Source organism: Heterocephalus glaber, unplaced genomic scaffold (genome assembly GCF_053883595.1).
Source record: "Heterocephalus glaber isolate CG9 unplaced genomic scaffold, H.glaber_assembly_v1.0 deba00001461, whole genome shotgun sequence".
Classification (NCBI taxonomy): domain Eukaryota; kingdom Metazoa; phylum Chordata; class Mammalia; order Rodentia; family Bathyergidae; genus Heterocephalus; species Heterocephalus glaber.
The window spans coordinates 29,057,283-29,083,610 of NW_028258308.1; the positions used below are offsets into that span (position 1 = coordinate 29,057,283).

General features: G+C 41.0%; 1 protein-coding gene and 1 long non-coding RNA gene across 3 annotated transcripts in view; one reads left to right on the forward strand and one right to left on the reverse strand.

Moving 5' to 3' along the window:
* Window positions 1-18,331, reverse strand: part of LOC110346276 (uncharacterized) — a 33,163-nt gene extending 14,832 nt beyond the window's left edge. The window contains exon 1 of the long non-coding RNA XR_002390209.2: window positions 8,689-18,331. This is a non-coding gene — a long non-coding RNA (uncharacterized LOC110346276). The remainder of the gene's footprint in view (window positions 1-8,688) is intronic.
* The window catches only part of Lonrf1 (LON peptidase N-terminal domain and ring finger 1), a 33,232-nt gene continuing 25,199 nt past the window's right edge, over window positions 18,296-26,328 (forward strand). For both annotated transcript variants that reach the window (XM_004867665.3, XM_087217219.1), the window contains exon 1: window positions 18,296-19,124. In XM_004867665.3, the coding sequence (XP_004867722.2) occupies window positions 18,311-19,124 (814 nt within the window). In that variant the 5' untranslated portion in view covers window positions 18,296-18,310. The remainder of the gene's footprint in view (window positions 19,125-26,328) is intronic.

Genomic DNA, 26,328 nt, shown 5'->3' on the forward strand with positions numbered 1-26,328 from the left:
TATTCTTAAACCTCTTGACACATGAGAACAACAGCATTCTTGATGATATGGTGATGTTTAACCTGTTTTCTCTCCTTCCTGGACACATAGTCAGACAACACATCGCAATTGTCTCATAGGAAAGAATGCAGTTAGCAGAGTGGGGGTGTGAGTGATAAATCCCACTTATGCCACCAATTGGGTAAGGTATTTTGTTCAATTCAGATAGAAACCACATACAAGCAAAGTGTAGCTCTTTCTAGTGATAGCAGCCCTCAGCTTTAAATGTCGTCAGATTTTAGTTCTTAGTGTTGGCGACCCTCCACTACTCTTCTGGAGCGTGAAGCCAGCAGCCACTGGCAGCCCTCAGGGCTCTTCTGTTGACGGGAGATGTCAGCTCCTGGCAGCTCTCTGTTGCTCTGCATGGTCTCTGGCTGCTAGCCATCCTTCGTGTCACCAGCCCTGGCTGGGCCTGTCTTACTAACAGTCTTCTGTGTTACCAGGTCTTAAGGTACCAGTTTAACCAGCTCTAGTCTATGGAAATTATGATAGGTACTACTTGAAAGAGGCTTTATTAAGGTTTATGCTGCAGCAGTTATCCAAAGAGGCTGTGGTACAGAGTCATCTAGGATGGACTTATGACCACAGTTTGCTGAAGCCAAAGCCAAAGTCGCCTTGAGTAGCCATATGGTATCTGATGTGGCCTTGGCCAGCAGCAAGGCATTTGGAGCAGCTGTGGAAGGAAAAAAAAATTAAAAGTACCTCTTGGGGGTGTCAGGCTCTTCTCTCCTGCCTCACTTTCAGATCTGACCAAGAAAAAGTGACCACATGTTGTCTCCTTTTCCTACATCTACTTGTGGAACGTTGAGGCTCAGGATGTTCTAGCAAGCCACCCATCTTAAGAGGGTAGAGCCTATGCCAGCCTGGATCCCTGAATGACTGCTAGGGGCATGACTGCCACACATCCTCATCACTGTCCTCACATTCACATTCAAATATTATGCGAGGGATGAAAAAACTTCCTTTGTGTTAACTAGAATGTTGGGGTTTGTTTGAGTTAATAGCCAATTTAAGCCAATGTACATTTTCCTTCTTTCACATACTTCCCTCTCAGTTCTTTTTTGAAGGTTGCTGGACATGGGTACCCTGGATGAGAATCTTTAAGTAGAAAGCCAATGCTTAGCCTTCCCTCACATCACTGTCCCAAGAGTGGTATCAGATCCAGGGTTCTAGTTTGAGCTACATAACAGGCACAGTTGTGAAATGTTTTCTTACCATCCTTTAGCTATGACATCATGAAGGCTGAGGATGCAATGATAAGAATGCTCTGGTATATTTTATCCACGCACCTTTAATTTGCAGTTGGCAATGAGAATTCAACCCTCATTCTGGGTATGTTTTGTACCAGTCCTTGACTTTAAGTGATGTGAGTGTTTTTATTCTTTAGTATCAGAAGAGATACCTATTGGAGTATGTTGTCCACTTTAGAGATGTCTCTTCTCCAGGAATCTTCTCTTTGAACCGAAGGGACCATACCCAGCAATCAGAGAGCAATTGAATGTTTCAAATAAGGTGAAAGGAAAGATAATATCAACCTTTCATGGTAAGATAACAATCATTTAAGAACATCTTTTCATGCAGTGAAATATTATTTAGCATTTTATTATCTGATATTTAAATAACAAATAGCAATCTATTACATATGAGCAAAATTGGACAGATCACAAATAGCATTGTCATAATTTATCTCACTGATACAAAAATCCACTATATTATTCAGGAAAATGTACAAAAGAAAAAAATTAAAATGGTAGAATAGAAAAATCAATCAAGGAAATACTTTAGATTCATAATAAAGAAGCACACAGAAACCAATAGATGTAATTTGCATCTTTTCTTTCATGTTAAATGGATCTTTGAAAAATATTGTCTAATATGTTTTTAAGTAAAATTATATTTTAGAAGTATTAGGGGAAAGGGCTCAAATAGCTTCTTTCTCTTCTTCCTGCCTCTACTATACCCTCTTCCTTATTCTCTATGCAGCAATCATGATTGCTTTTATTGGTGTATGTTTGCCATACATAATTAATTCATTTTGGAGAATGTATATATGTATGTATGTATGTGTATATGTATGTATCACATCTTGACCATTACTGATCCCCTCCCACTTCACTCCTCTTCCCCTCTCCCCTCCCATGCCCTGGTCCCCTTTTCCATCTCCAAAGAGTCTGGCTCCTGTCTCCTACCATCTGTCTCTTTTATCTAACTCTTTCATTTATTTATATTTTGGGTTTCTCCAGTAAAAGAGACCGTGAAATATTTGATGTTCTGTGCTGTATGAATACGTTTATACCAATCTCCTGTTTTGAAACTTTCAGGGGCTTTTATTATACCTGGAATAAAATCCAAATCTCTTTTACCTGAATCATCTGGATCCTGACTCCTCTTCAACTTCTCTTTATTCCATACCCTCCCCCTACCCCCATGGACCTTCCTTCAGTTTCTCACACATACTGATTTCTTTCCCATCTCATGTCTTTTGCTCATGCTGTTCTCTCTGTACTGAAGCCCTGCCCTGCATGCTGCAGATGGTGAATCCCACCTCATGGCAACATCACCCCTGAGGTGGCACCCTCTGAGCTCCTGTACCTTAATTAGGTTCCCACTTTGAGGTTGCCAGTCACAGTAAAGAATCTTTTGCAGCCCTGTGCCATGTTTGCCAGGTTAGTTGACCAGTGGAGTAGATAGTTTGTCCCATTACACTGCAAGCTCCATGTGGCCCGTGATAGCACCTGTCTCAGAATCATGGTCACAGCTTCTAGCACAGTGCAGACCCACAGAGATGCCCAGTAACAGATTTTTTTAAATTTTGTGGTAAAATGTACAGAATATATAATTTACCATCTTGAAGTATACAGTTCAGGAGCATTAAATAATTTCATACTGTTATACTACCATCCCCATCCATCCATAGATCCATCCATAGAATTCATCTGGCCATTGTGCTCAATAATATTTGTAGAAAAATAAGTGGCCCCTTTTATAAATGGAAAAATGTATTGTAGTGTAAAATAATATCCCTCCCAATTTGACTAATAGGAAGCTCAGACTTTAGTATATCTTAATTTTTAAATAGGAATCACCTATAAGGTAAGTGATGGATCTAGAAATATGTGCACACATGGGCTGGAAAAATAAAGTATTTTAGATTTAATCTCTGTGAAAAGGCAGGGGGGAAAGTAAATGAAAGATAAATTGTTATAAACTAGAAATAAGGTATACATTTAAATTCTCCTTAGCCTTTAAGTATGGTGAGTTTTTTTGCAAATGAACATGAGTAAGATGTTGATTTTATTTTAACATGAGTTTGTAGTAAATGAATAATGGTGTTTTACTCTAAGAAACTATTCAAGATACTGTGTGTACCTGGGAAGGGTAATCAAAATTTGATTTCTATGAGCTGTTTTCAGAGCTAAAATACAGCACTGTTGACTTGAAAATCTTGTCAAACAAAATCCTGTGTGTGTGGGGGGGTGCTCAGAATGGTCAGAGCATTCTGCTGTAAGTTTGGAGGCTTGTGTAGGCAAAAACAGACAAATCTCCACCCCCTCCTCAAATAAAGTTTCAGTGTAATAAAAACGAGTCAAAGCAAATTAAAGGCCACAAAGATGATCAAATATTTATATAGTGTACATAAATACTAATTATAGTAAGCACTGCAATGAAGAGGGAGACTAAAATGATCTGGTCTTACAGTGGGCAGGTTTAATGAAAGACAATGTCTTCAAAGCACTGTGATTTAATGTAAATAGAAACACTTTTTCTGAACCACAATTATCATGAATGTAACTCAAACCTACATAATTTCCAAGTTATTCTTTCAGATCTAAATTAAGCTCTGTAAATGCCATATAAACTATTGCTGAAAATACTTCCAAACAATGGATTTGTACAAGAAACCTTTATGCAAGTCAGCAGGTATTCATCTGTGTTAACTTTTCTACTTGGAAGAACTTTTTTTTTCATGCTGGGCATTGAACCCAGGGGCTCCCCACTGATCTATATCCCCACCCCATCCTCCTTTTCCAAATTTTGAGCAGCAAATTTTTCTTGTTATCACTAAGTTCCCAGGCAAGGCTCAAATTGGAAGGATTTTAAAATGTAATTCCTTACATCAAAAGCTAACAAATAAATGAGAATTAACAGGTTACAATCAAAGTGAAACAAGTGTAAAAGTAAATGAACTGATTACAGAGCTGCAGGAGGGGTGTTCTCAAGGTGAATACTTTCTTATTACTCCGTGGCCTCAGAAGGAAGAAGCGTGGCAACTGCTGGGGTCTGCAGTACTCTTCTGTGCTTGCCAGTTAGTACAGCATCTTTTGGCTCTTGGGCTGGGTGTTGATGTTACGTAACATAAACATGCTTATGTAAGGGGAACTGTGCTAGTTGCTGATCAACACCTTCAGAGCATACATGTTTTGTTTTCTATACTAAATACTGCTTCAATCAATTTGTACAACCACTTGAAAGCTGTCTGAAAAGTGCCATTGAAGCTCATAGTGTGGCGGTGCATTTATTTTATGTCCTTTAACTGCATTACCTCTTAATGTTACATGGATCTATCTATATTATGATAAAGCTCTAATGGTGTATGCTTATGGGACACCTAACTGATGCTTCTTCCTTTGTCTAAAACAAAGTTACCCATCCTGTTATGAAAGGTATAACATATTTCCTTACTGGCATTGCACTTGGAATTGATTGCCTGGAAGCTCCCTTTCTCTAGTCCTTTTTCCCCAGAAAGGCCCAGATGCATCCAAGTTGCCTTGAAGAACCTTAACTCTGGCCGGGCCTGGTAGCACATGCCTGTACTCTCAGCTTCTCAGGTGGCTGAGGCAGGAGGATAGCAAGTTTGAGCACAATCTAACCAATTTAGTGAGACCCTATCTCAAAATTAAAAAGAAAAATGCCTGAAGCATTGTTCAGTAACAGACTGCCCCTGTATTCTATCTCCAGTACTGAAAAAAGAAGAAAAAAAAGATTAGCTATGGATTTGAATCTAAGTTCCCCTTCTTACTAACTTTGCAACTTAGAAGAAGTTACTTCATACTATTTCCTCATATGTAAAATGTAGATAATAGTACCTATCTCAAAAACTTAAGTGGATTAACAATCTACAATTGACTACTAACGATAGCCTCTTATTTATATTTTTTGCTTTCAGTCTGTTACAAGGACAGATTATGAAAAAAGAAAATAACCAAGTAGAACACATTGCTAGCAGTCTTGATGTTGGTGAGAAAATATTTTATTTCTAATGCCTTCTTAAATTACATAAAAATTTAATTTATTTAAGCGTGTAGAAGTTATTTCAATAAACATCTCATTTCAGTGGACAAAACATGTTGATTTAATTACATTCTGTTCATTACATTGATGAGGTTGGATTGTGGCCATATAGTTGTGAGGCTAACTGAAGATGCCACACTCACAATGGACAGAGGAGAGCACCAGTAGTATACAGTTACATGTACTCTGCCTATGGGAGAAAGACAGTGTATGTCATGCAGGCTTGTACCCAGGAGCACAGGAGGAACACTGCACAGTAGGAGCTGTGGGAGGCAGGCTTTAGAGTACTGAGAGGGTTTAGTGTCTGCTGCTTCCTGTGGAGGATGTGACTGGCTCCCTCGAATAATTCTGCAAGCTAGCCAGGATCAGGAACTGCCTGTGGTGCCCTGGATAAGGAAGGTTATTCGTCTAGCAGACCTTATCCATGGGAGCAGAGCAGAGAGGGAAAATTTCAGTCAGATATTGAAGGCTCTCCTGAGGACACCATGTTAAGGCAGCACACAATACTGGCCAAATTCTAGGACTTACATCAACACAATGAGCTGCTCATTTTCTTAGTGTGTAAATTATAGCATAGGAATGTGCTAAAGGTGACCATATGTCTCAGTTACTTTCTTGATATTGGGACACTATACCCAATACCCACAGCTCTAAGGAGAAGAGGTTTATTTTGGCTCACAGCTTGTAGAAGTTTCAGTCTATAGTAGACTGGCTCCAAGGCAGGGCAGCATGGCAGGGGAGAAATAGCTCATGGTATGACAGATAGGAAGCAGAAAGAGGGATCAAGGGAAGCGGGAAGGAGATAGACTCTTCTGGGCCACACCCCAGTGACCCACCTCCTCCAACCAGGTTTCACCTCCCAAGCCACATTAGCTATGAACTCAACAGTGGATGAATTCACTTATAAGCATCATGCCACCACAATCCAATCACCTCCCAAAAGCCCCACCTATGAACGCATGAGGTTTTAGGGAGGCATGTAGTTATAAGCCATAGCACCATATTTTGCTAAAAGATTAAAAAAAAAAAACCCGCTATACACTACACAAGGCTGAGACTTGATACTGCTGAGGAAGAAGCAATTATTTGTTTAAGGCAATAAAAGATTTGTAGTTTTTTCCTAAAATATGTTTGTCATTCTACTCCTACAATCTACTTCCCAGTTTTGTAGTGTGTTACTATGGATATGATTATGATTAAGAGGAGAAGATAGGCTTATCTGTCACTCAGTATAGATCCTCTGTCAATGCAGAAAGATTTGTAATTTCCTTATGTACTGTTCACCTACCATTTCACAACATTCCCTCTGCTGTTGTTGAAAACCGATTTTATTTTCTTACATGTTTTTGGCATATGTATTTATACTTGTATTTCACAATATTATAAAGCCCTGGAAAGTTGGCGGAAGCTTTACACTTTGCACAGGTTATCATCAGAAGGATAAGAATAAACAGGGCCTTCTCTCTTCTCCACCACATTCCCTCTCCCTCTGGAAGAAACGTCAAATGGGGACTCAACCATACAATGGTGCACCAGTAGTGATGCCATAGTTTAGATCTAAAATGTCCCCCCAGTTCGCATGTGTGTGATAGACGATAGGAACATGGGGAGCTGTGCTCATCGGTGGATTCCTCCATTGATGAGTTGAGTAGCTAAATGTGCCATTAGGATGTGGGTCCTTGTTTGAGGTAGGTCCTTTAAAGTGTGAGCCTCAAACGGTGTATATTCTTGTCTCTACCTCCTCCATTCTCTCTCTGCTTCCTGACTGTCATGGGTTGAACACCTTTTCCTCCACCATGCCCTTCTGCCATCCTGTTTCTGGCTTGGAGCCTGCTGACCATGGGACTAACGCCATGAGCCAAAACAAACTTCTCCTATAAGTTGTGGTTGTCAGGAATTTTGTTCCAGAAACCACAAAGTGACTAAGACAATTAGCTAGAAATACTAAGGTAACTCTCTATGTAACATTATAAAAACCATGTGTGTAAGAAATGGAAAAGTTTGACTAACAAGGCCCCTAAAACAATGTAGAGCACATAGTAATTTGTTGATGAATCTAAGCCTACTATAGGTGTGATTAAAACGAACCAGTGCATAGACCACAGAGATGAGCATGCTTCCTTGTTGACTGCAAGGTCAGTTCTTCAACTGAACCATGTACCAGTGTTAGACTTGAATTCAGATCTTGGATCATCTTTATCAGAATCACCTAAGACAGTTCCACTCTGAGACATCCTGCTTCACTTGGCCAACGTCCAAGAATTGGCATTTTAGAAATGCACTCCAGATGCTTCTTAGACGCACTACAGTTTAAGAATCATCGGGGGAAATAACAAAATGTATGCATTTTGGAGAAATGGAAGGGAAGATATATTCTTCTGCCAGCCAGCAGAGGCCCATTGCATCACTCTGCCACTCCAGTGTGGATGCAGGGGTTTCTTTATAGACTGCAGACTACTTTTTCTCATTATCATGTACAGCTCAACTTCATCATGAAAAGACATATGCCTTTGAATTGTGTTTTACAGGCTTGTTTTATTCTGCTTTGTCTTTCATTATTAGGATGTATTTTGTTTATTTTTATTTACTTAAATTTAAGGGTAGTTAAACTGGCTATACAGCTTTGTCTCCAAGCTCTGACTCCATAGATTTCAAAGTTATATTCCTCGCCACCAAGCTACATTCTGATGACTGCATGGTAGCCGTCTGGGAAGAGACCAGCAGCTCCTGCTGACACACTGTATACATGCTTGGGGGCAAGGACGTGGTTGCAACCACATGCTGCAACTGCATGCAGACCCTCTGAGGACATTTGCCATGGACTTAGTGGTTCTGCTTCTTCCTGGTGCTGTATTTACTTTCCCTGAGTCTGAAGATCTCTGCAGCCATCCTGATTGTCATAGGGGATAAACAAGGTTTTCCATGAGCTAAAACACTTTCTTTAGCATCTGAAGGGGGCAGAGCTGAAGGTGATAGATCATCAAAGTGGCTGGTGCCAAGCTTCAGGTGGGTCAGTCTGTCTATGTCATGTACATGCCTGGCTTCACAAACTCCAGTGAAGCCTTCAAGGTCATTGTGGCCTCTTCCCTGGGCATCTCTAACACTTCTGGCCAGGTCAGCAGTGTGGCATCAGATATTGCCAGGCAAGGCCCACAGTAACCATTCACATGGTATATATGTGGATCATATTCCCTCTTTTGCTAATCTCTGTAAACTTACTTTCAAAGATCACCGTGTATTTGAATACGGTATATCCTTCCCACAGTTGTCATTGCAGTGTCCCCAGGAAGGCACTTATCGAACATACCCATTGCATGCTTTTCCTCACATGGCAACATATTTGGCGCTTGTACCTACCTTTTATCAAGATGGCACTTTGTAGCTCCTCCACACTTCCCAGACCACATCTCACAAGCTGCTCCACATTCCCAAGTCCCTCTAGCACTGTGGGTGAGCTGAGTTCCTGTATTGGCCCACTGTTTGCCCCAGAGCAACCCAGGGGACACCTAGGAAAGAATGGGGGTGCTACTTGCCGGTCACACAGCCCTTGATGCCAGCTCAAGTGATCAGGGCTCAGAGATGAGGGGCTCAGCAGTAATCCGCTTTTCCATTCTCAACCTCATCTGAAATATGAAACTTCTCTCTGGAGCCCCACCTAAACTACCCCTCTGCTGCCTATTGTGACCTATTGTCACCACACTGCTTTTTGTTTATGTCACCTAACAACTGGCCCTCATGGCAGCGTCAACACAGTAACACTTCAAAGGAGTCTGGTCACCCTGTAGAGGACTTGGGTAGGAAGGAGGGAGGTGGGGCGCGCGCGCGTGCATGCGTGCGTGCCTGTGTGTGTGGATACCAGCTCCACAGGGAATGATTCACCCCTTATCAAAAGCCAAGGAAGTGTTTGTTCAGATTACAGTTTCTCTAAACTGAAAAGGACTTTAGAAATGATCTATAAAGCCCCTTATCACACATAGACTTGGAGAAATTATCTCATGGTGTACAGAATCAAGGTGGCTTATCTCCAGGTAATCTGATTTGGGGTATTACTGTATAAACATAGTCTTGACGGTTGCCAATTTTTCTATGCATTTAAAGGGCTCTATTTTTTTCATATAAACATCAAACAAGTTTGACTAATCATATAAAGATTCCCAAATGTTCTTTTAAGCAAGTTGTTATGTAAATATACAGTGAGGAAAACTTCCTAAACTCAGCTATTGCTGGCTGTATTTGAGCTATTGAGTTATATTTGGAGTCAGATGGCTGGCCTACATCAAATTTAGGGGGAAATGAAATTACAGATCTTTAGTTAAAATGCCTGGGGCTGCTCAGAATGGTTTGATCTAAATCTGGAAACCATTTTCTATGGGAGAGGCTTTGGTCGATGTAACAGGGGACAATGATATAGTAACACATGGATTAATAAATCCTATAAAGCCAAAAGGCACTTAAAGCAAAATTGGCTTGGGAATAAATGTGTTCATGGGAATCTTTGGCCCTCTTTCCCCTCACTGGATTAGAAGATAAGAAATAAGAATCAGAGTCAGAAGTCTTGGGTTCAGAATTTTCACAAAGACTAGGCTTAGAATCCAATTATAGTAGTGCTGGGAGTTCTGGGGCACTGACCATTATGAACTGGTCAGTTTTAGAGAGGGAAGAGTCTTCACAAACTTACAGATTCCTTTGTTTCACATTTTGCTTAGACCTCTCTGGTCAGGTATTTCTGTTGTACAGCCTTTTATTTAGTTTGTGTTTGTGTTTGGTATCATAAAGGAGTTGATGGGATTAAATAGAAACATAAGAAAATGAGAACCATCCCACTGTGTTAATTCTTGGTGTTTTTTTCTTGATAGATAATTCCTAGTGTTTTTTTCTTGATAGAAATGTCAAAGGATGGATCATGGAAAGGCATCATTGTCTTTCTTGATTAACTTAAACCTCAGCAAAACCTGGCTTCTCTTTGCAGTATTTTGTATTTTTCATTCTTAAATTTGTCCAAAAGCCTATAATATATTTTATTAATTTTGTAATGAACAGTTGTTACGGTCTAAGTGTGAGTGATCCTCCATTCTTGTGCTGAAACATATATATGTAATAGTATTAAGAAGCAGGGTTTTAGGAGATGATTAGGTCACAGATGGAGCCCTTATAAATGGAATTAGTGGTCTTACAAAAGAACCTTGGAAGAGGTTCCCCTTCCCTTTCACCGTGTGAGAATACAGCAACAAGGAGCCATGTATAGAGACAAAGTCTTCTCCAGACACCAAATCTGATCACACTTTGAATCTGGACTTCTCAATGTCTAGAACAGTGAGCAATAAATTTCTGTTATTTATAAATCACCCAGATATCTAAGATATTTTTGTTATAACAGTCTGAAAGAACTGACTGAGACATTAGTGTTCCATGCTACATCAAAGAGTCCATCTTGTTGCTTAAGTATAAGTTTGAAAGAATATCTCTCATCTAGCTACTTCAGAATTGGAAAAGAGATATGCATGTTTCTATCTGGTCTAAGGCCCTAAACAAGCCTGGTCTGAAGCGTATTCTATACACTAGTTGAAAATTATCTGTATTATTTGACTTGATGGATTACGTATCTTGCTTGTTTTCCAGTCTCAACTTTCTCAACCACTGGCCTAGTTGCTTATTCTATCATTTGACCTTTTCTTGACTCTCTGATGTGTACATTTTCATCTCATGAGAAACTGTTATAATTTGGGTCTTGAGCATTCCTCGGAGACCCCTCTGTTAATGACTTGGTTGCTGAGGTGGTGGAACCTTTGGGAGGTGGAGCCTGGCACAAAGCTCCTACTTGATTGGCAGGTGCCCTTGAAGGGAACTGTGGGATTCCAGGCCCCTTCTCTTCCTCTTTCGTTTATTGTCCATGAGGCGAGTATTTTTGCTTTGTCACATGCTGCTGTCATGATGTGCTGTCTAGGGGCAGACCCAGTGCCACACGGCCAACATATTAGGTTCTAGAACCTCCAAAACTGAGCCAAATACACCTTTTCTCTTTACAAGTGATTATCTCAGGTACCTGTTAACAGTGGTAGAAAGCAAACGTGAACTCTTCTGTGATGTAAAGTTACCATCTTTCCTTTATTTGGCATTGAACTTTTGGACCATTTGGGGATACAGAGCATCTGGGTGAACCCAGTTACAGATGACTTCCTACTTAATGTGCTTGATCTTCCCCTTCATCAAACTCTCTCCCTATCCAACTAACCAACTCTAATCTTTCAGACAGAATTGGACTCGTATGTCACTCATTATTTTATGAATTGCAACCCTGAATTCTTTATGATTTACCTAATAGCTCATATTCTTAAAATGTGCCAGATAAAATTGTACTATGTGCCCTTATCCTTTAAGCTAGGGGACAGAACAACCAAGTCGTATGATCTTGGGATATATAAATGAGACAAAATCATGTGGGTGGAAGACAGTGGCAGTTTAGTTTCCTTGGTATTGGTCATTCAACTGGGCTGATATTACATTATTTCTACTTATCTCTGAAATATTGTTATCCTATTAGTGTCTTTCCTGGAAAACCATCTTAGAGCTTACAGTCCACACCTCCAATTCTACAGGCTTCATTCTCCCCATTCCTTGTGTCATAAGAGACCATAGCCATCATGTGCAAAAGTCCACTGTATTAGTCAGCTTTCCCATTGGTGCACACAATACCTGATGCCTACAAATTAAAGGAAGAGAGGTTTCATTTGGCTGATTTTTTAAGGGGATTCTGTCCATGCTCAACTGACTCCGAGCTAGAAACATCATGATGGAAAGATGTTGTGGAGCAAAGCTTCTTAATGCATGGCAGTCAGGAAACTGAGCAGAAGAGTAACACCAGAAAGAGGGGGCCAGAACCAGGCAGAGTCCCCAAGTCATATCACCTTGATCCACCTAGACACATGCAGAAGTGGGCTCCACCAATCCCCTAGATTGCTCCCAAGCCAGTCAAGTTGAAATGATCAAGTTCAACTGCCACACTGAGCATCCAAGCAAACATGTTTCTGGGTGTAGCACTAAGGCCCCTGCCTCAATCTTTCATTCAACAACGTTTTAATTCTGTTACGTTCTTGTGCAATTTATATTCTTTGGGAGAGATAAACAAGATAACATAAATAAAACACAGACCATTTCAGTGAGAGGTGCTAAAGATAAAAAGGGGGAGGAGATAAGGAGTCCAGACAGGTCACATATGCAGGCCACAGAGGAGGCAACATATGCTAAAAAGCCTTAAAGAAAGAGGAAGGTAGTCTTGAAGATGTCTATTGGAAAAATATCCCAGAAGAGGGGACAGAAAGGGCAAAAGCCCTGAGCAGGCCAGTGTGCATGGAGAGGAGAGAAGACGGGAGACCGGCTAGAGATGAGGTTAAAGAGGTTGGGAGTGGGGAGCACATAAAGTTCTGATGGGCTTTTCTTCTGAGCGAATGACTAGGAAAGGAATGCTGTGTTTAGGGAAGCTTGTAATTTACGTTCTAAGATGATGCCTCTGGTTTCTGTGTCAATAACAGAAGGAAAGGGTACAAGGCCAGACAAGGAGGCCAGTGGAAGGCTGTTGTGAGGGGCCAGCATCCAGGTGAGAGATGCTAGCCCAGAAGGTAAGGGTGGTGGCAGGGGAAAGATGATCGGGGTCAGATTCTGTCTATGTTTTGAAGGCAGAACCAAGAGGATTTTCTGGCAGACCAGGTAGGATGTGAAAGAGAAGAGTTGAGGATGACTCCAAGATTTTTTAACCCAGTAAACAGTCTCAAATCTTAAAGACCGTGTTTAAGAAATATTTCACTTGAGTCATTTGTGGGAAAATAGATGCACCTTCAAGCTATGTTAAATGAACTAAATCTGACACACAAGCTTAAATATGAGAAACCCAAATTATAAATGAAGAGCAAAATAAAAGATAGATAATAAGAAATAGGGAGAGCTTTCTCAAATGGGAAGGAGGACAAGAGAAGGAGGGCGTGGGGAGGGAGGAGAGGGAAAGGGGATGAAAAAGGAATTAAAATGTGTTACATACGTGTATCAACTCCACACAGGGAATATAAATATTGCATATGGCAAACATGCACTAATAAAAATAAAACTTTAAAAAAGCATGTCAATAATAATGCCAGAGTCTTTGTTCAAATTGTTAATGGTTTCTTTACTTTTCTTAATTTATATAAACATATACACATATACTTTTTTCTAAATATAATTTTTATATCTGTTTCTACTTGCAAAATTATTTCTTCTATGCAAATAATACCAAAACTGCTTGAATTTTAGGACTGGGATGCTGATGGCTTGGGCCAGGGTGGTGGTTGGGCATATAGGGTGGGAAGACAGTAAGAAGAGTCAATTCAGGATATATTCTAAAAGTGGACCCAAAAGGATTCCTTGGAATAGCAGATGGAAAGTATGGAAGACAAAGCGAATGTCTCTATCCATTGAGTTGGTACTCCAAAGTACCATAGACTTAGTGGCAACTGATAAATGTTAATTTCTCACAGATGTGGCAGTTGGAAGTCTGAAATCATAGTCAGGTTCTGCTAAAGGCTCTCTTCTAAGATGCAGACTGCCAACTTTTTGTTTCCTCTTGTAACAGAAAGAGACTGAGCTAGCTCTCTGGCCTCCCTCTTGTAAAGGGCTCCACCCTCCTGAGTTTATTACCTCCCCAAAACTCCACCTCCTCTTAATACCATCACATGGGAGATTGGATTTCAAAATATGAATTTGAAGAGAATGCAAATATTCAGCCCATAACAGGAAAAGTGGAGAAAATAAATTGTCCTAGTGTGTTAATGGTAAATGGGTTTTTGTCAGTAACAAGAATAAAAAATATTAGGTGATATCTTTAATTTGTGGGTGGGCTCATTCAATAATGATTACCTAATGTCTTCTCAGTGCCTTGGCAAAAAGATTCAGAGAAACCCCAGACCTCTTAAAGAGCTTCTGTTCTTAGCGGATGGAGACAAATTATACACATCTACACTTATGTATGTATAATATGTCAGATGGTAAGGAATACAGGGCAAGGAAAGGGGATGGAGAGTATCGGGGAATATATATGTAGTCAATTCTTAGAATTTGTTAACTAATGTCTGTATCCTATGTTTATTTCTTTTACCAGCTTGATACTGGGAAATGCACTCATTTTATCAAATGGACTACCAATAAAATAAAATATCAGTTAGACACTTAGTGTTTTTAGATTCTTCAGAGTATTAGAAAAGAATTATTATGAATGGTGCCCTTGGTGAGTCTCTTAAGCACTTTGGCAGTTTCCTCATAGAGATAATAGAATATTTCAGTGATGAGTTGTAAACTGTGCTTGGCTGTGAAGTAGTCATTGCAGGCAACTTTTGATACTATTTAGTATCACCTTTATTTAGCTTATCCAGATTGTCCTCATTATTAGGGATTTCACTTAGAACTGTATTTGAGCACTCTTGTTCCCTATTTTTAGCATCTTATGTAAACTTCTCCACAAAGCCAATGCCTATTATATAACCAGCCCCCCCCCAAAGGCTTTCCTCCAGCCTCTTATGAATTTATGGTAGAGGAACAGCAGCATGCATGGGTTAGAGGATCCCTACCCAGTGACTGCAAAAGTTCATGTCTTGGGATTGTTTGCTCCTCCTTTGAACAGGGCTGAGTGTGCACTTACAAAGAGTGTCTTCTGACACCCTCTTCTTCCGCTCCCAGCCTTCACTTTCTGCTGTTACACTGTCATCGGGTGTCACATGTCTGTGATCCTAGCCTGGGAAACTCTCTGCCTCCTCTTATCGTGTGCAAACCAACCCCTAGGGCTTGGTTCCAGAGGCAGAAGACACCTTAGAGCTAGTTCTGCTTCCCTCTCTTTATAGATGGCAAATTCGGCTCAAGGAAATCAGGTGACTTCTTCCCAGCCACAGAGGCATAAATACAGTCAGGGTAATGTCTCTGGATTCCCTTTGCAGTGTGGCTTCTATAAAGCAAGCAACTTTTTACATGTATTTTGTCAAACATAATGAGCCATCCATGTACCATGTGTAGAAATGCTGTTAGGGATGTGCTGATTATATGAAACTTTATGGTTTACTGTTTTCGATGTATTGAATAGAATGTCAGCAACCTGAAATAAATCAGGCAGTGGACATAATTTTGCTTGGCTCTTCATTTATTTGTTTATTTACGTACGTGCTGAAGATTGAACCCAGGCCTTCAATAAGCATGGACTCTACCACTGAACTATACTGACAGCCCTGCTTGGTTCTTTAAAGCTTAAATTTAATCTCTCTTTTTAACTAAGAATGTGAAGAAACAAATGGTAAAGTCACACACAGCAAAAAAAGAGAGAGAGAGAGAAAGGTTCAAATACACATTTTCAGCTGATTTGTGTACAAGAAAAGCACTGTTATGTTAGTCTTTAACAGGAGTTTACCTAACTATATCAGGAAAAGTCTTATGCTGGCAGTGGGTGGGAGGGATAAGCAGGGAATGATGGTGATAAGCATTTTCCAAATTAGGAAACAGATACGCTTTTCTTCTTACTCTCTTACATAACTGATCTATTTTAGAAGACAACATTAAAAACTGAAGTGAAATACAAATCTCATGATTTTACTACTTTGTTAGCAAAGAATGACACAAGCAAGTAATGCTTGAAGGAAAAAAAAGGATCGAGCTCTCGAAGCCATCACATTCCTCTCGGCACAGGGGCTGTCTTGTAGGATTCCCCCCTTTTCATCACAGCCTGCTCATCGTGAGTCAGAGAGCAAAGTTTAAATCTTAGAAAATGAATGAAGATAATAATCCCTCTCTCCTTTGAATTGAGGAAGCAGTTGCCACCTTTTTGGTGGCACAGAACGACAGAACAGTGACTTGTTACAGAGCTGTGATTGGTACGCCCAGACTTCCTGATTCAGAGGGAAACTGCAGCATACAAAGGCCACAGTGGCAGCACAGCCTCTTACATAAATAAGTTACATAAATGAGAACAAGTTATGTAAATGTATAAACCAGCAAACATGAATTATAACCATTCACAAATGCCAAGGAGAACAGGGCAAGATTCCTCCTACAGGCACCTCCACCCCAAATTATCGTAATTGTGCCATTTTATTTCACATCAGAATCAGATGAGGCTATTTGTCATATTTATTAGGGAAAGAAACTCCAAAGGACAAATGATCCTTCATATTATTTCTCAACCATACATTTTACTGTTAGGGGAAATTCCGTAATAAAACCTGATTTCAACTACACTTGAAAAGAAATATATACATGCCCATTAATTCATTATACTTTCTCTATAATCATGTGCACATTTATGAAATGCATACTGTTGTACATTTTGCAAACTGCTAAGGTCACAAATACATCAATAAAAGTTAATGTGCAGTGCAAGTGGATATTAGTTATCCTAGTTATGATTTCCAAGCCTCAAGTGTGTATGTGGTTATCTGACTTAATGTCATTTTTCATACTAGTTGAGGGAAGGTAGTAATTTAGGAGGTTACAGTTAGATTGAAGGTTATGCTCATAAATTAATTCCAAGGTCCCCATTCCAAATGATTAGGAGCTGCTTCTCGACTATCCTTGCAATTTGCTTTAGATGCATTGTGAACAATAAAGGAGTTTGTACCACTCTACTGGGTTAAAAGCTGGGGCCTTTTCAGTCAACTCTTTTTTCTTAACTCCTTTGAGATAATATATCTGTATCTTGACTGAAGTTATAAAATTTGCTCATTGTGTAGTAAAAAGACATGTAACTCAAGACATTTTTGAGCCTTGCTTGTTCTGCATAAACAGGGATATTAAATGTTAGCCAATTTTAGACAAAATATGAGGGTTAGCATTCCATACAAGTTCCTTTATTTTGAAAATCTCACGTAAAATATTTCAAAGAAATAGGACATATTTTATTTAACATTATATATTGTTACTGTCATTGTAACGTAATAGTGGAGGGTTAGAGACTTTTAAAGCCTTTATATAATACTGGCTGTGTGATTTTGGACAAGTAACTTTCCCTTGCTGTTTCCAACCATCTGAAAAAGAACCAAGTTTTCTCAAGTCACTTCCTACATTAACATTCTAGCATCCTACATCAAATCTATACTATATTTTCGATTGAGAGCTTTACACTCCTTGCTGTCAGGATTAAAGGCGATATAACCCATTACACGTAAACCGGATCATTTTCTTTCTATTCTGTAGGCACAACTACAGACCCTGCTTGGGTTGCAGCGATCTGGTGACCGCCAGGGCGAAAAGCCTTTCTCCTGGTGTTTTCTCTTTAAAATGCCAGTGCGATAGCTTACTGTGGGCAGTGCTTGGAGTGTGCAAAGTACCCGAGGAACCTGAGGGCCTAGGCAGCACTAACTTGGCACCAGGAAAAATCTTGCTCTCCGGAGGGAATCGCCCCAGGGGTGGGGTTTTTGTGTCTAAACTTGACCGACTCCAGAGTTGGGTCACAAAGTCATCCCACTGTGCATTCCCTGTCCCTCCGCCTCTCTGCGCCCAACTGTAAACCTGACGAATTAGAGCCCACCTGACAACCAGGACACTACACTGAGAGGTGGGCGCAGGTCCCCACGGAGGTGGGCGGGTATAGTAGGTTGACAGCCTGGGCCTCGTTCCAAAGGGGCAGGCCGCTTGGCAGAACAGCGCCCGCCGTAGAGGCTGGGGGGCGCCCGGCGGGGTGAGCGGTGTCCCGCGGGGAGGCGACTGGGGAGATAGAGTTCTTCGAGCTTTCGGGCTTTGTTCAGTAACAAGCCATGCCCTCCTTTCCCGAGAAGCCAATTACGGCCCCGCTGGGCTATCATCTGACCTCGAGTCCTGGAGCCAGGAGGGGTCGGAAGGGGCGGGGCTCAGCGCCCGACTCCGGGGGACTCGGGCCTGGGGCGGCGTGGGGGAGTCCAGGGCGCGGTGGCCCCGCCCGGCCCCGCCCCGCTCCCGGCCCCGCCCCCGGGGCTTCCCGGGCGCGCGCCGCCCCGCCATGTCCGCGCGCCACGCCCCCCTGCTCGCGGGCCGCGTGCGGAGCCGCGCGCCCCGGAGGCTCCGGGACCGTGGCGGCGGGCGGCGGCGGAGCAGCCCCCCGCGGGCCACGTCTTCTCCGACCGTGGCGAGGGCTTCCCTGGAGGGGCATCAGGCGATGGCCCCCGAGCCGCGGGGCCGGGGCCGGTTGTGGGAAGTGGGCGGCGGCGGGGACCGGCTGGAGCGCGCGGCCGCGGAGTCGGAGCGCTGGGAGCTGCTGCTCAGCCGCGGCGAGCTGCTGGCCCTGGGCGGCCACCTGAAGGGAGCGCTGGAGGCGTTCGCGGCGGCGCTACGCCGCGGGGCCCCGGCCAGGCCCGAGTGCCTCGGCACCCTGGTGGACTGCTTGGCGTTCAACTACCGGCTCCGCCACGGACTGGACTGGAGTGCGGCCCCTGCCGCGGGCGCCGGCGGGCTCCTCAGCTGCCTGGGCTGCCGAGGCTTCCTGAGCGAGCCAGTGACCGTGCCCTGTGGCCACAGTTACTGCCGCCGCTGCCTGCGGAGAGAGCTCCGCGCGCGCTGCCGCCTCTGCCGCGACCGCCTGCCTCCCTCTGCCGCGACAGCCGCTGACGCCGGGGCCGCCGGCCCGCGCCCGGCGCCTCCACCCGCCTCCGCCGCCGCCTCGGACTTCAGGACCAGCGTCGTGCTCAACCACCTGGCCGAGAAGTGGTTCCCGGGCCAGCGCGAGCGGGCGCGGGCGGCCGGACGGCTCGGGGAGCTGCTGCACCAGGGCCGCTACCGGGAGGCCCTGGCCGCCGCCTGCGAGGCGCTACGAGCAGGTGAGCGCGCGGGGCTGCGGCGAGGGCCTGCCCGACCACACCCTCGGTCCCCCGACGGCCGGGCCTGGGCTGGGTGCGAGGGGCGGCGCCCCGGGATGCTTCGGTCACAATGAGGATCGCCCTCCGAGCTGATGGTGACGCGGCGCGGGGAGGGGCGCGGGGTTCCCTCGGCCGCGGCGGGCGCGCGCTTCGGCGCCGAGTGGGTGACCCGGAGCCAGGCCGCCCCGGGAGCGGGGTGGGTGGGAGCTGGGCGACTGCGAGCGGCCGCGGGCTTCCTGCCGCGCTTTTCCCGGTAATTGGCCACTCGGGACCGGCCCGGGGAACATCAGCCCGGGCGGGCAGAGGGTCCCCAGCCGAGGCCAGGCGAACAGCTTTTACCTTCTTGTCGCACAAAAGTCCCCGGGGCAATTGGAAGCCGCAGGAGGGCAGAATTGCATAAGCTGGGGGGTGGCGTTGTGTAACGAGTGACGTCCGGTGGGCGTGGCGGGAGCTCGGCGCTGGCACCCAGTACCCGGAGCCCCCGCCGGCCGCTGGGCTCCGAGCCGGTGTTAGAGCCGGTGTTAGTGGTTGGCTCTTACCTAAAAATGCCCGCAGAATTGCTCCTCTCGAAAGTTTCAACCTGCCTGTTTCAGATCATACTTCAGTGTAGACATTTGTGCTTACTTTGAAATGCACCTAGTTTTGTAAGATGTAGAGGTAGAGCTTCTCTCCCCGCCCCCCTCCTTCTTTCTTTCTTTGCCTTGACTCATAAGTTATGGGAAAGGTTTTGTAGGTCTTTGGTTCGTTTCTTCTTCAAGATACATTAGCTTTGGCCTCTTAACCTAGGTTAGCACTTTTCTGAAAATGATTTAGAATCCAAAGGAAAAAAAATGTCAAATTTAGGTAAAGAGGAGAGTTCTTTAAATCAGCAATTCTTTACCAAGTTGGAATTTTACCTCCCCCTCTCAGGGGCCATTGTGTAAAGCAATATCTGAAACAGTTTCCATGCCTTATGGGGGTGGTGCTGGTGCTGACATCTAGTGGCTTGGCCAGGGATGCTGCTGAAACATCCCACAAGGCACAAGACAGCTCCTACAACAAAAAAAAATCTGGCCCAAAATGTCTGTAGCGTCACTGCTGATAAATCTGTGTTAAGCATATTTGAAGGTCATAGCTCTTGATGTATTGTCATAAAATAGTACTTATGGGAGTGATCGTCAGGGAAATGAATAGACATCTAAATACAGTATAAACTGACTTAGTAGTAATTCAAAGTATATTTTGGGTCGTTTACTCTTGAGTGCTTAGTCATGTTGAACTAGTGACAGTATCTTGAGTTAATACCTTCAGAGTTCAAATTACAAACCTGACTTATGTTCATTTTTTTTCAGTATTTTTTCAGTATTTATTTTTTCAGTATTTCAGTATTTTTCAGTAGACAGTTACAAGATAGAACTATAGACCCAGAACAAAAGGAAACTGCTAGGTATCCAGAATTCTGGTACAGATGACACTAGCTCTGGGTGCATAAATTCAGAGTGGGGAGCTGAACCTGAGTGTACAGACCATGCAGTACCTGGCCCTGATCTCCTCAGAATGAGGAAGCACGAGTCAGAACATCAGAATGACTTGTCCACTGTCACACAGCTGGTTTCCTGTAAAAGCCGCTCTGTATCCTCCAGTTCTCCTACATGTTGACCCAGCCTTTATACCTCATCCAAGAAAAATCCAAGAAAGTCTTTTTTTTGGTCAGTGGTATATGATAAGAGGATGAAATTTACTAACAACACTATTAGGTATTAAATTCTACAGATGTATTTATTTGACCTTCCTGAAATTAGGTGATTCATAAGAATTCAGGTCCTACTTAGTCCATGGAAGGACAAGTGAGCAAATTTACAGTTAAGATCCAATTTAACATTCAATAACTAATATTTTCACTAAGGAAGATTCTGGGCCTTGGATTGAGGATGTTATTTTTAGCAGAGAAAGGCTCTGCAAGATTGACTGCTTTTTCTTCATAGACTGCACATGGGCATTTTGCCCATTAAGTTAATCTTACTTTTCCATCTCTTGACTTTCACCTTACTAGCTTATTTTTTTTGTTCATTTGTAGGTCTTTTAAAAATCATTAATTCCATACTTGAGCCTGGGTCTCAGTGGCACTAATGAAGCTTAAGGGTTTTTTTAACCTTTTGAATTCTTAATGTGTAGTATAAAAATGTAGAGCTAAACAAACTAATTGCTTTCATAATTTATGGGCATAAGTAAAGGGTGAGTATATAGCTCAGTGGTAGAGAACTTGCCTACCAATCCTCAGAACTGCAAACAAACAAAAAGAATCATAATTTATGAGCATAAATAAAAATGTTAGATAGTGGAGTTATAAATTTGTTGATTTTTAAGTTGTAACTTTGGTGTTAGCAAGGTAGCTAGATAGGCATTTGAAATGTGTTTATACAGTTTTAGTTATTAATGCTACTGTCATCTTTAATAATGAAAAAGATCTTCATTATAATTTCTTCATATATTTCCTATCATGAAACAAATACTATTAGCTAGGAAAAAACTCCTCATTTACAGTTAGCCCACACATATTCAAACTTATCCCTGCCAACAGAAAAGGAAAGCTTGAAAACCTTTGCCAAAACCAGAAGTTCCCATTGAGATTACATAAGTTTCTGTTGCATTGAAATATATTTAGATAACATTTAATCCATTGATCTTTTGGTATTAACTCTCAGATGTTTCATAACTTTCTTTTTAGTATTCAAGGGTATTATGTAAAAGTCTTTTCTGCATTGAGTCTTTATACTCAGATCTATTGAAAGTGATCCCAGTATGTAATGCTGCCTTTTTTTGTTCTCAATGGATTTTTAAACTGACTTGCTTCCCTCCTTTGTTCAGCCTTCTTCCTCAAAGAAGACAACAGTATAATTTATAGTTTGAACTGATTTTTAAAAAATAATAAAGGTCATACTGGGGATGACATTTTAACTGTAAACTATTTGGGGAAGGAAAATTTTGTCTTCAGTATTAATTAAATAGTCTTTGAAAACTGTTGCCCATTACTTTTATGTATCTGTATCAGTTGATCCTCAGAGAAAATGTGGTGAATTCCTACTGTCCTCCAGAAGGAAATGGAGGCCGCTAGACACAGAAGTGCAGTGACTCTGGCCTGGAAGCAGACTACCTGGGGAGGAAGCCATGCAGCCCTCTACCCACTTTGACTTCCTGCCTGTTGCCTAACCTGTGTTTTGGTTTCCTTATCTGTAAAATGAATGATGGCTCTACTCCACAGGGTTGTTGTGAGCCCCAATCTAAATGAGTCAAAACATGGAAAGTACTTCAAAAAGGTACTTTGATAAAACCTGGAATATATTAAATATTTTTAAAATATAGAAGTTGTGTTATGGCTAGAAGGTGATTTAGCTGAATCTAAATCTTGTGATTTTTTAATTCCTATTCTGTTTTCTCTATTGCCTTAATATTACCAGAATAAAGGTTAAATCATGATTCTAGTTTACATATGTTAATTAGCAGTTAATATTTTAACACAGTGACATATAGATGCTGCAAAGCCATAATTAGAAACAGATTAGTCAAATCATAGGTAAATATTAAATACATTTAAAGAGAATGTGAAAGATTTTTAATATCTTTAGTAGCTCTGGGTTAAAATGAAGATATTTGAATTTATTGAATCAATAACTTATGTATGTTCTATATTATGTGAAGGACTTGAAACGTTGACAGTTATATGGTACTTTGTAGTTCACAAAATATTTTCACTTCCATTACCTTAATTCATTCTTATAAAAGAGCATGTGAGATAAAAGGGCAAATATTAGTATCCATAATTCAGATATTAGAAAAAGCCCCAAGAATTTCAGGTGACTTTTTTTAAGACAATTAAGTGACCAAGTTAGAACTAACAGCAGCTATTGCTTCTGGGCATGAAGAGGATTACAGAAATTACTATATTAGAAATAAATCTTAAATATTCTTATTCATCAACAAATATTTACCTAATACCTACTATATAGGTCAGGCATTGTTTCAATTTCTGGAAATATAGAAGTGAGCAAAATAAAATCCCAGCCCTTACAGAGTTTATATTTTTTTCTTTTATAATTGCAGCAAATTGGTATCTATTGAATAACAAAAAAAAAAAAAGGAAGAAAAACAACCAGGATTTGTTGCATAAATGATTTCTAATTAGCTGGGCTTATATGCAGTGTATCTCTAATTTGTTTCTTTAATTCATAAGGTGCTGTAAGGGTCTTTGTAGTGCCTCTGTTACTAAAAAGATCAGTTATAGCATATTCTTACTGAAGTAGAAGATAAAAAATGTTATAAATTACTATGTCGAGCCCTGTTTAAAAATAATTTTCATTTTTCCTGTTTTTATTCATTAAATGTCAAATATACCAAAATTTAGTTATCTTATATTTTTACTATTTATGTAATAACTTTTCACTCAGCATTGTTTTTGTGTTTAAATATACTCTGAACAACTTCAGAGAGCTTTAAATGGACGACAGACACTTCCTTGTGGTAGATAGTGTCGGTGTTTTGTTCTCCTCTTCCCTTGGCCCCATGGTCCTGTCCACACTGCTGATCCCTAAAGATGCTTCCCATCGTGTCTAATGTTTATGAGAGAAAGCAACAGAGTAGAATGTATCCTTGTATGCCTTGCTTCAACAGCTAACCTAATTATTTAAATCAATGTGTTCTGAAATATTTGTAATGTTGTCCATGACTACTATTATTGATAATAGTTGTGTGCCAGGTAGTGTATTTGTATGCATTATTTTATTCTGCTTGTATGCATTATTTTATTCAGTCCTTACAACAGTTTTAAAATGTATTTTATAGGTGAACATTTTAAAGGGGAGGAGGCTAAGATTCAGAGCATTAGATAAATTTCCCAAAGGGGATCTGAATCCAGATTTTTGAATCCAGTGTTTATGATCTTAATCACTGTGCCAAACTCCTACTCTTGGATATTATTAACCATTAATGATATCAGTTAGCATCTTTCATATTACCTATGATAACCAGGTTCTACCATTCTGACCATAATAAAATATTAGAATCCAATAATTGACATTTTGGTTGACCCTTGGAAATTTTGGTAGCTTCACATAATAAGAAAGACACTCAAAAGAATAAAAGGATGTGAATGGAGCATTTTGTACACCAACACAATCCAAATACCTAATAAACATGGTAATACATCATTTAATGATGGAGATGCATTCTGAGAAATGTATCAGACTATTTCATTATTTTCTGAACACAGTTACTATTCAAATTTAGGTGGTATGCTATAGCCCTTTACACATCTGTTCTCTATTAGGACCTTTTGGGACTACTGTCATAAATTTGTTGTCTTGCTGACTGAAATGCTGTTATGTATTGTATGACTGTATAGTTTTAAAAGTCAAATTTGCTAAAGAAGTGCATGCTAAAATAATGCTATTTTTCACTTGTATTTTTCTAGTAAACAAAACAGCTAGCTGGAATATAAAATCAAGTTCTTATAAAAGCAGAAATATGTTGACAATTTTGTATGTTATACTTTTTCTATTAGCAAAACATTGGAGGTAACTTACCTGCAGAATAGGGAATTTTTAGGTGGATTACACATATAGTAGAATATTTTATATCCATTAAAATCATATGAAGTAGTAACCATTATAGATAGTATATTTAATAAAAATACACACTACAGATGTAATTTACACACACGCACAAAGTACAAGCTATATACTATGAAACGGATTTTATGGGTGTCCGTTGGTTTAAACCAGCCTCCCTGAGTTGCAGCAGACCAGACCAGGACTGCACAGAGTCATCTGCACTAAGTACCATGTAATCCAAAAGATCAGAAGATTCTAGTCAACCTGTCAGTATCAAGCCCTTTCTCTTTTAACCCTATAAAGAAGGATAACTTTGAAACAACCAATCCTCTTTTTCCCCAGTTCTGAGTTTCTTAGCTCTTTTCTGTATTCAGGTAATCAGAATATTCTATTTTATAGAATTAGTTGTTGCCCAATTCTAGATTTGCAAATAAAGACCAACTAGATATTTAAACTAGTTGTGATAATTTTGTCTTTTGATAGTACCAACGCTGGCTATTTCTTCGTGATTGGAAAAAGATGGTTTTTAATTGTTTATGTCCTATAATTTTTTATTTTATGAGTAGATAGAAACTTTTAGAACTTTTGCAATCTGGAAAAAAATGTTTCTCAAATATGGGCTAAGGAACAACTTTAAGACTGCCATGGTGCCAGTCGTTTGCCTACTGATTGGAAACTCTCACTTTGGCCCCAAAAGACCCTGGATAGCCAAAAGCTAGTTTCTTGAGAAGAGCTGAGTTTTGTTTGCCTAATGACTTATAAATAACTGTACTAAATCTAAAAGAAGAGAAAAAGGGAACATGACCTGAGGCACTCAAAGGAGTCAGATGTTAGCATTCAGAAAACATTGTCTGAGCTGGCATTTGAAGATACAATGATAGAAGTAGGGGTGGAAACTCAAAACCAGATTTTAGACTCAAACTACTCTGAAATGCCGTGCATACACAGTGAAGGAACATAATCATAATAGCAAACAAATAGTGTTTTTGGTATACCAAGCCCTGTTGTAAGTAGTTTACATACACGAACTTACTTTCTTGAGTAACCTTGTGAGGTAGATGATATTGTTAACCTAGCATGGAAGTAAACAACAAGAGCTGCTGAGTTAGAATCTTAAATTTATCATTTACCAGCTTACCCTAGGCAGGGTATTTGAGGATCTTTATCAGTTTCTTTGTCCGCAAAAATGTGAACAAAGCTAAATCCACATAGGATTGTTCAAGAGTGGAAATCATTTAGAACAGAACCTGGCAAGTGGTGCTTCTTTAAAGTAAAAATTAAAAAACCCTTCGGTTTTATAACTAAGGAAGCTGAAGAGATGACTTGTGACTTCCTGGCACACAGTCAGTGAACAGGCCCCACATTGAAGCTAGGCATGCTCCCAGCTAGACTCACACTCTTGATCTGTAGAATGCCTTTTGTCAAGGTAGACACCAGAGAAAGCATCTTGCGAGGAAATTGGTGAGCTGTGTCTTATTGGATAGAAAAGTTATCTAAAGAATGGGAGTGCTGGATAAGGAAAGTATAAGGAAGGAGGCATAATACAGTTAGCTCGAACCAGTTATCTTTGTATTTTTTTC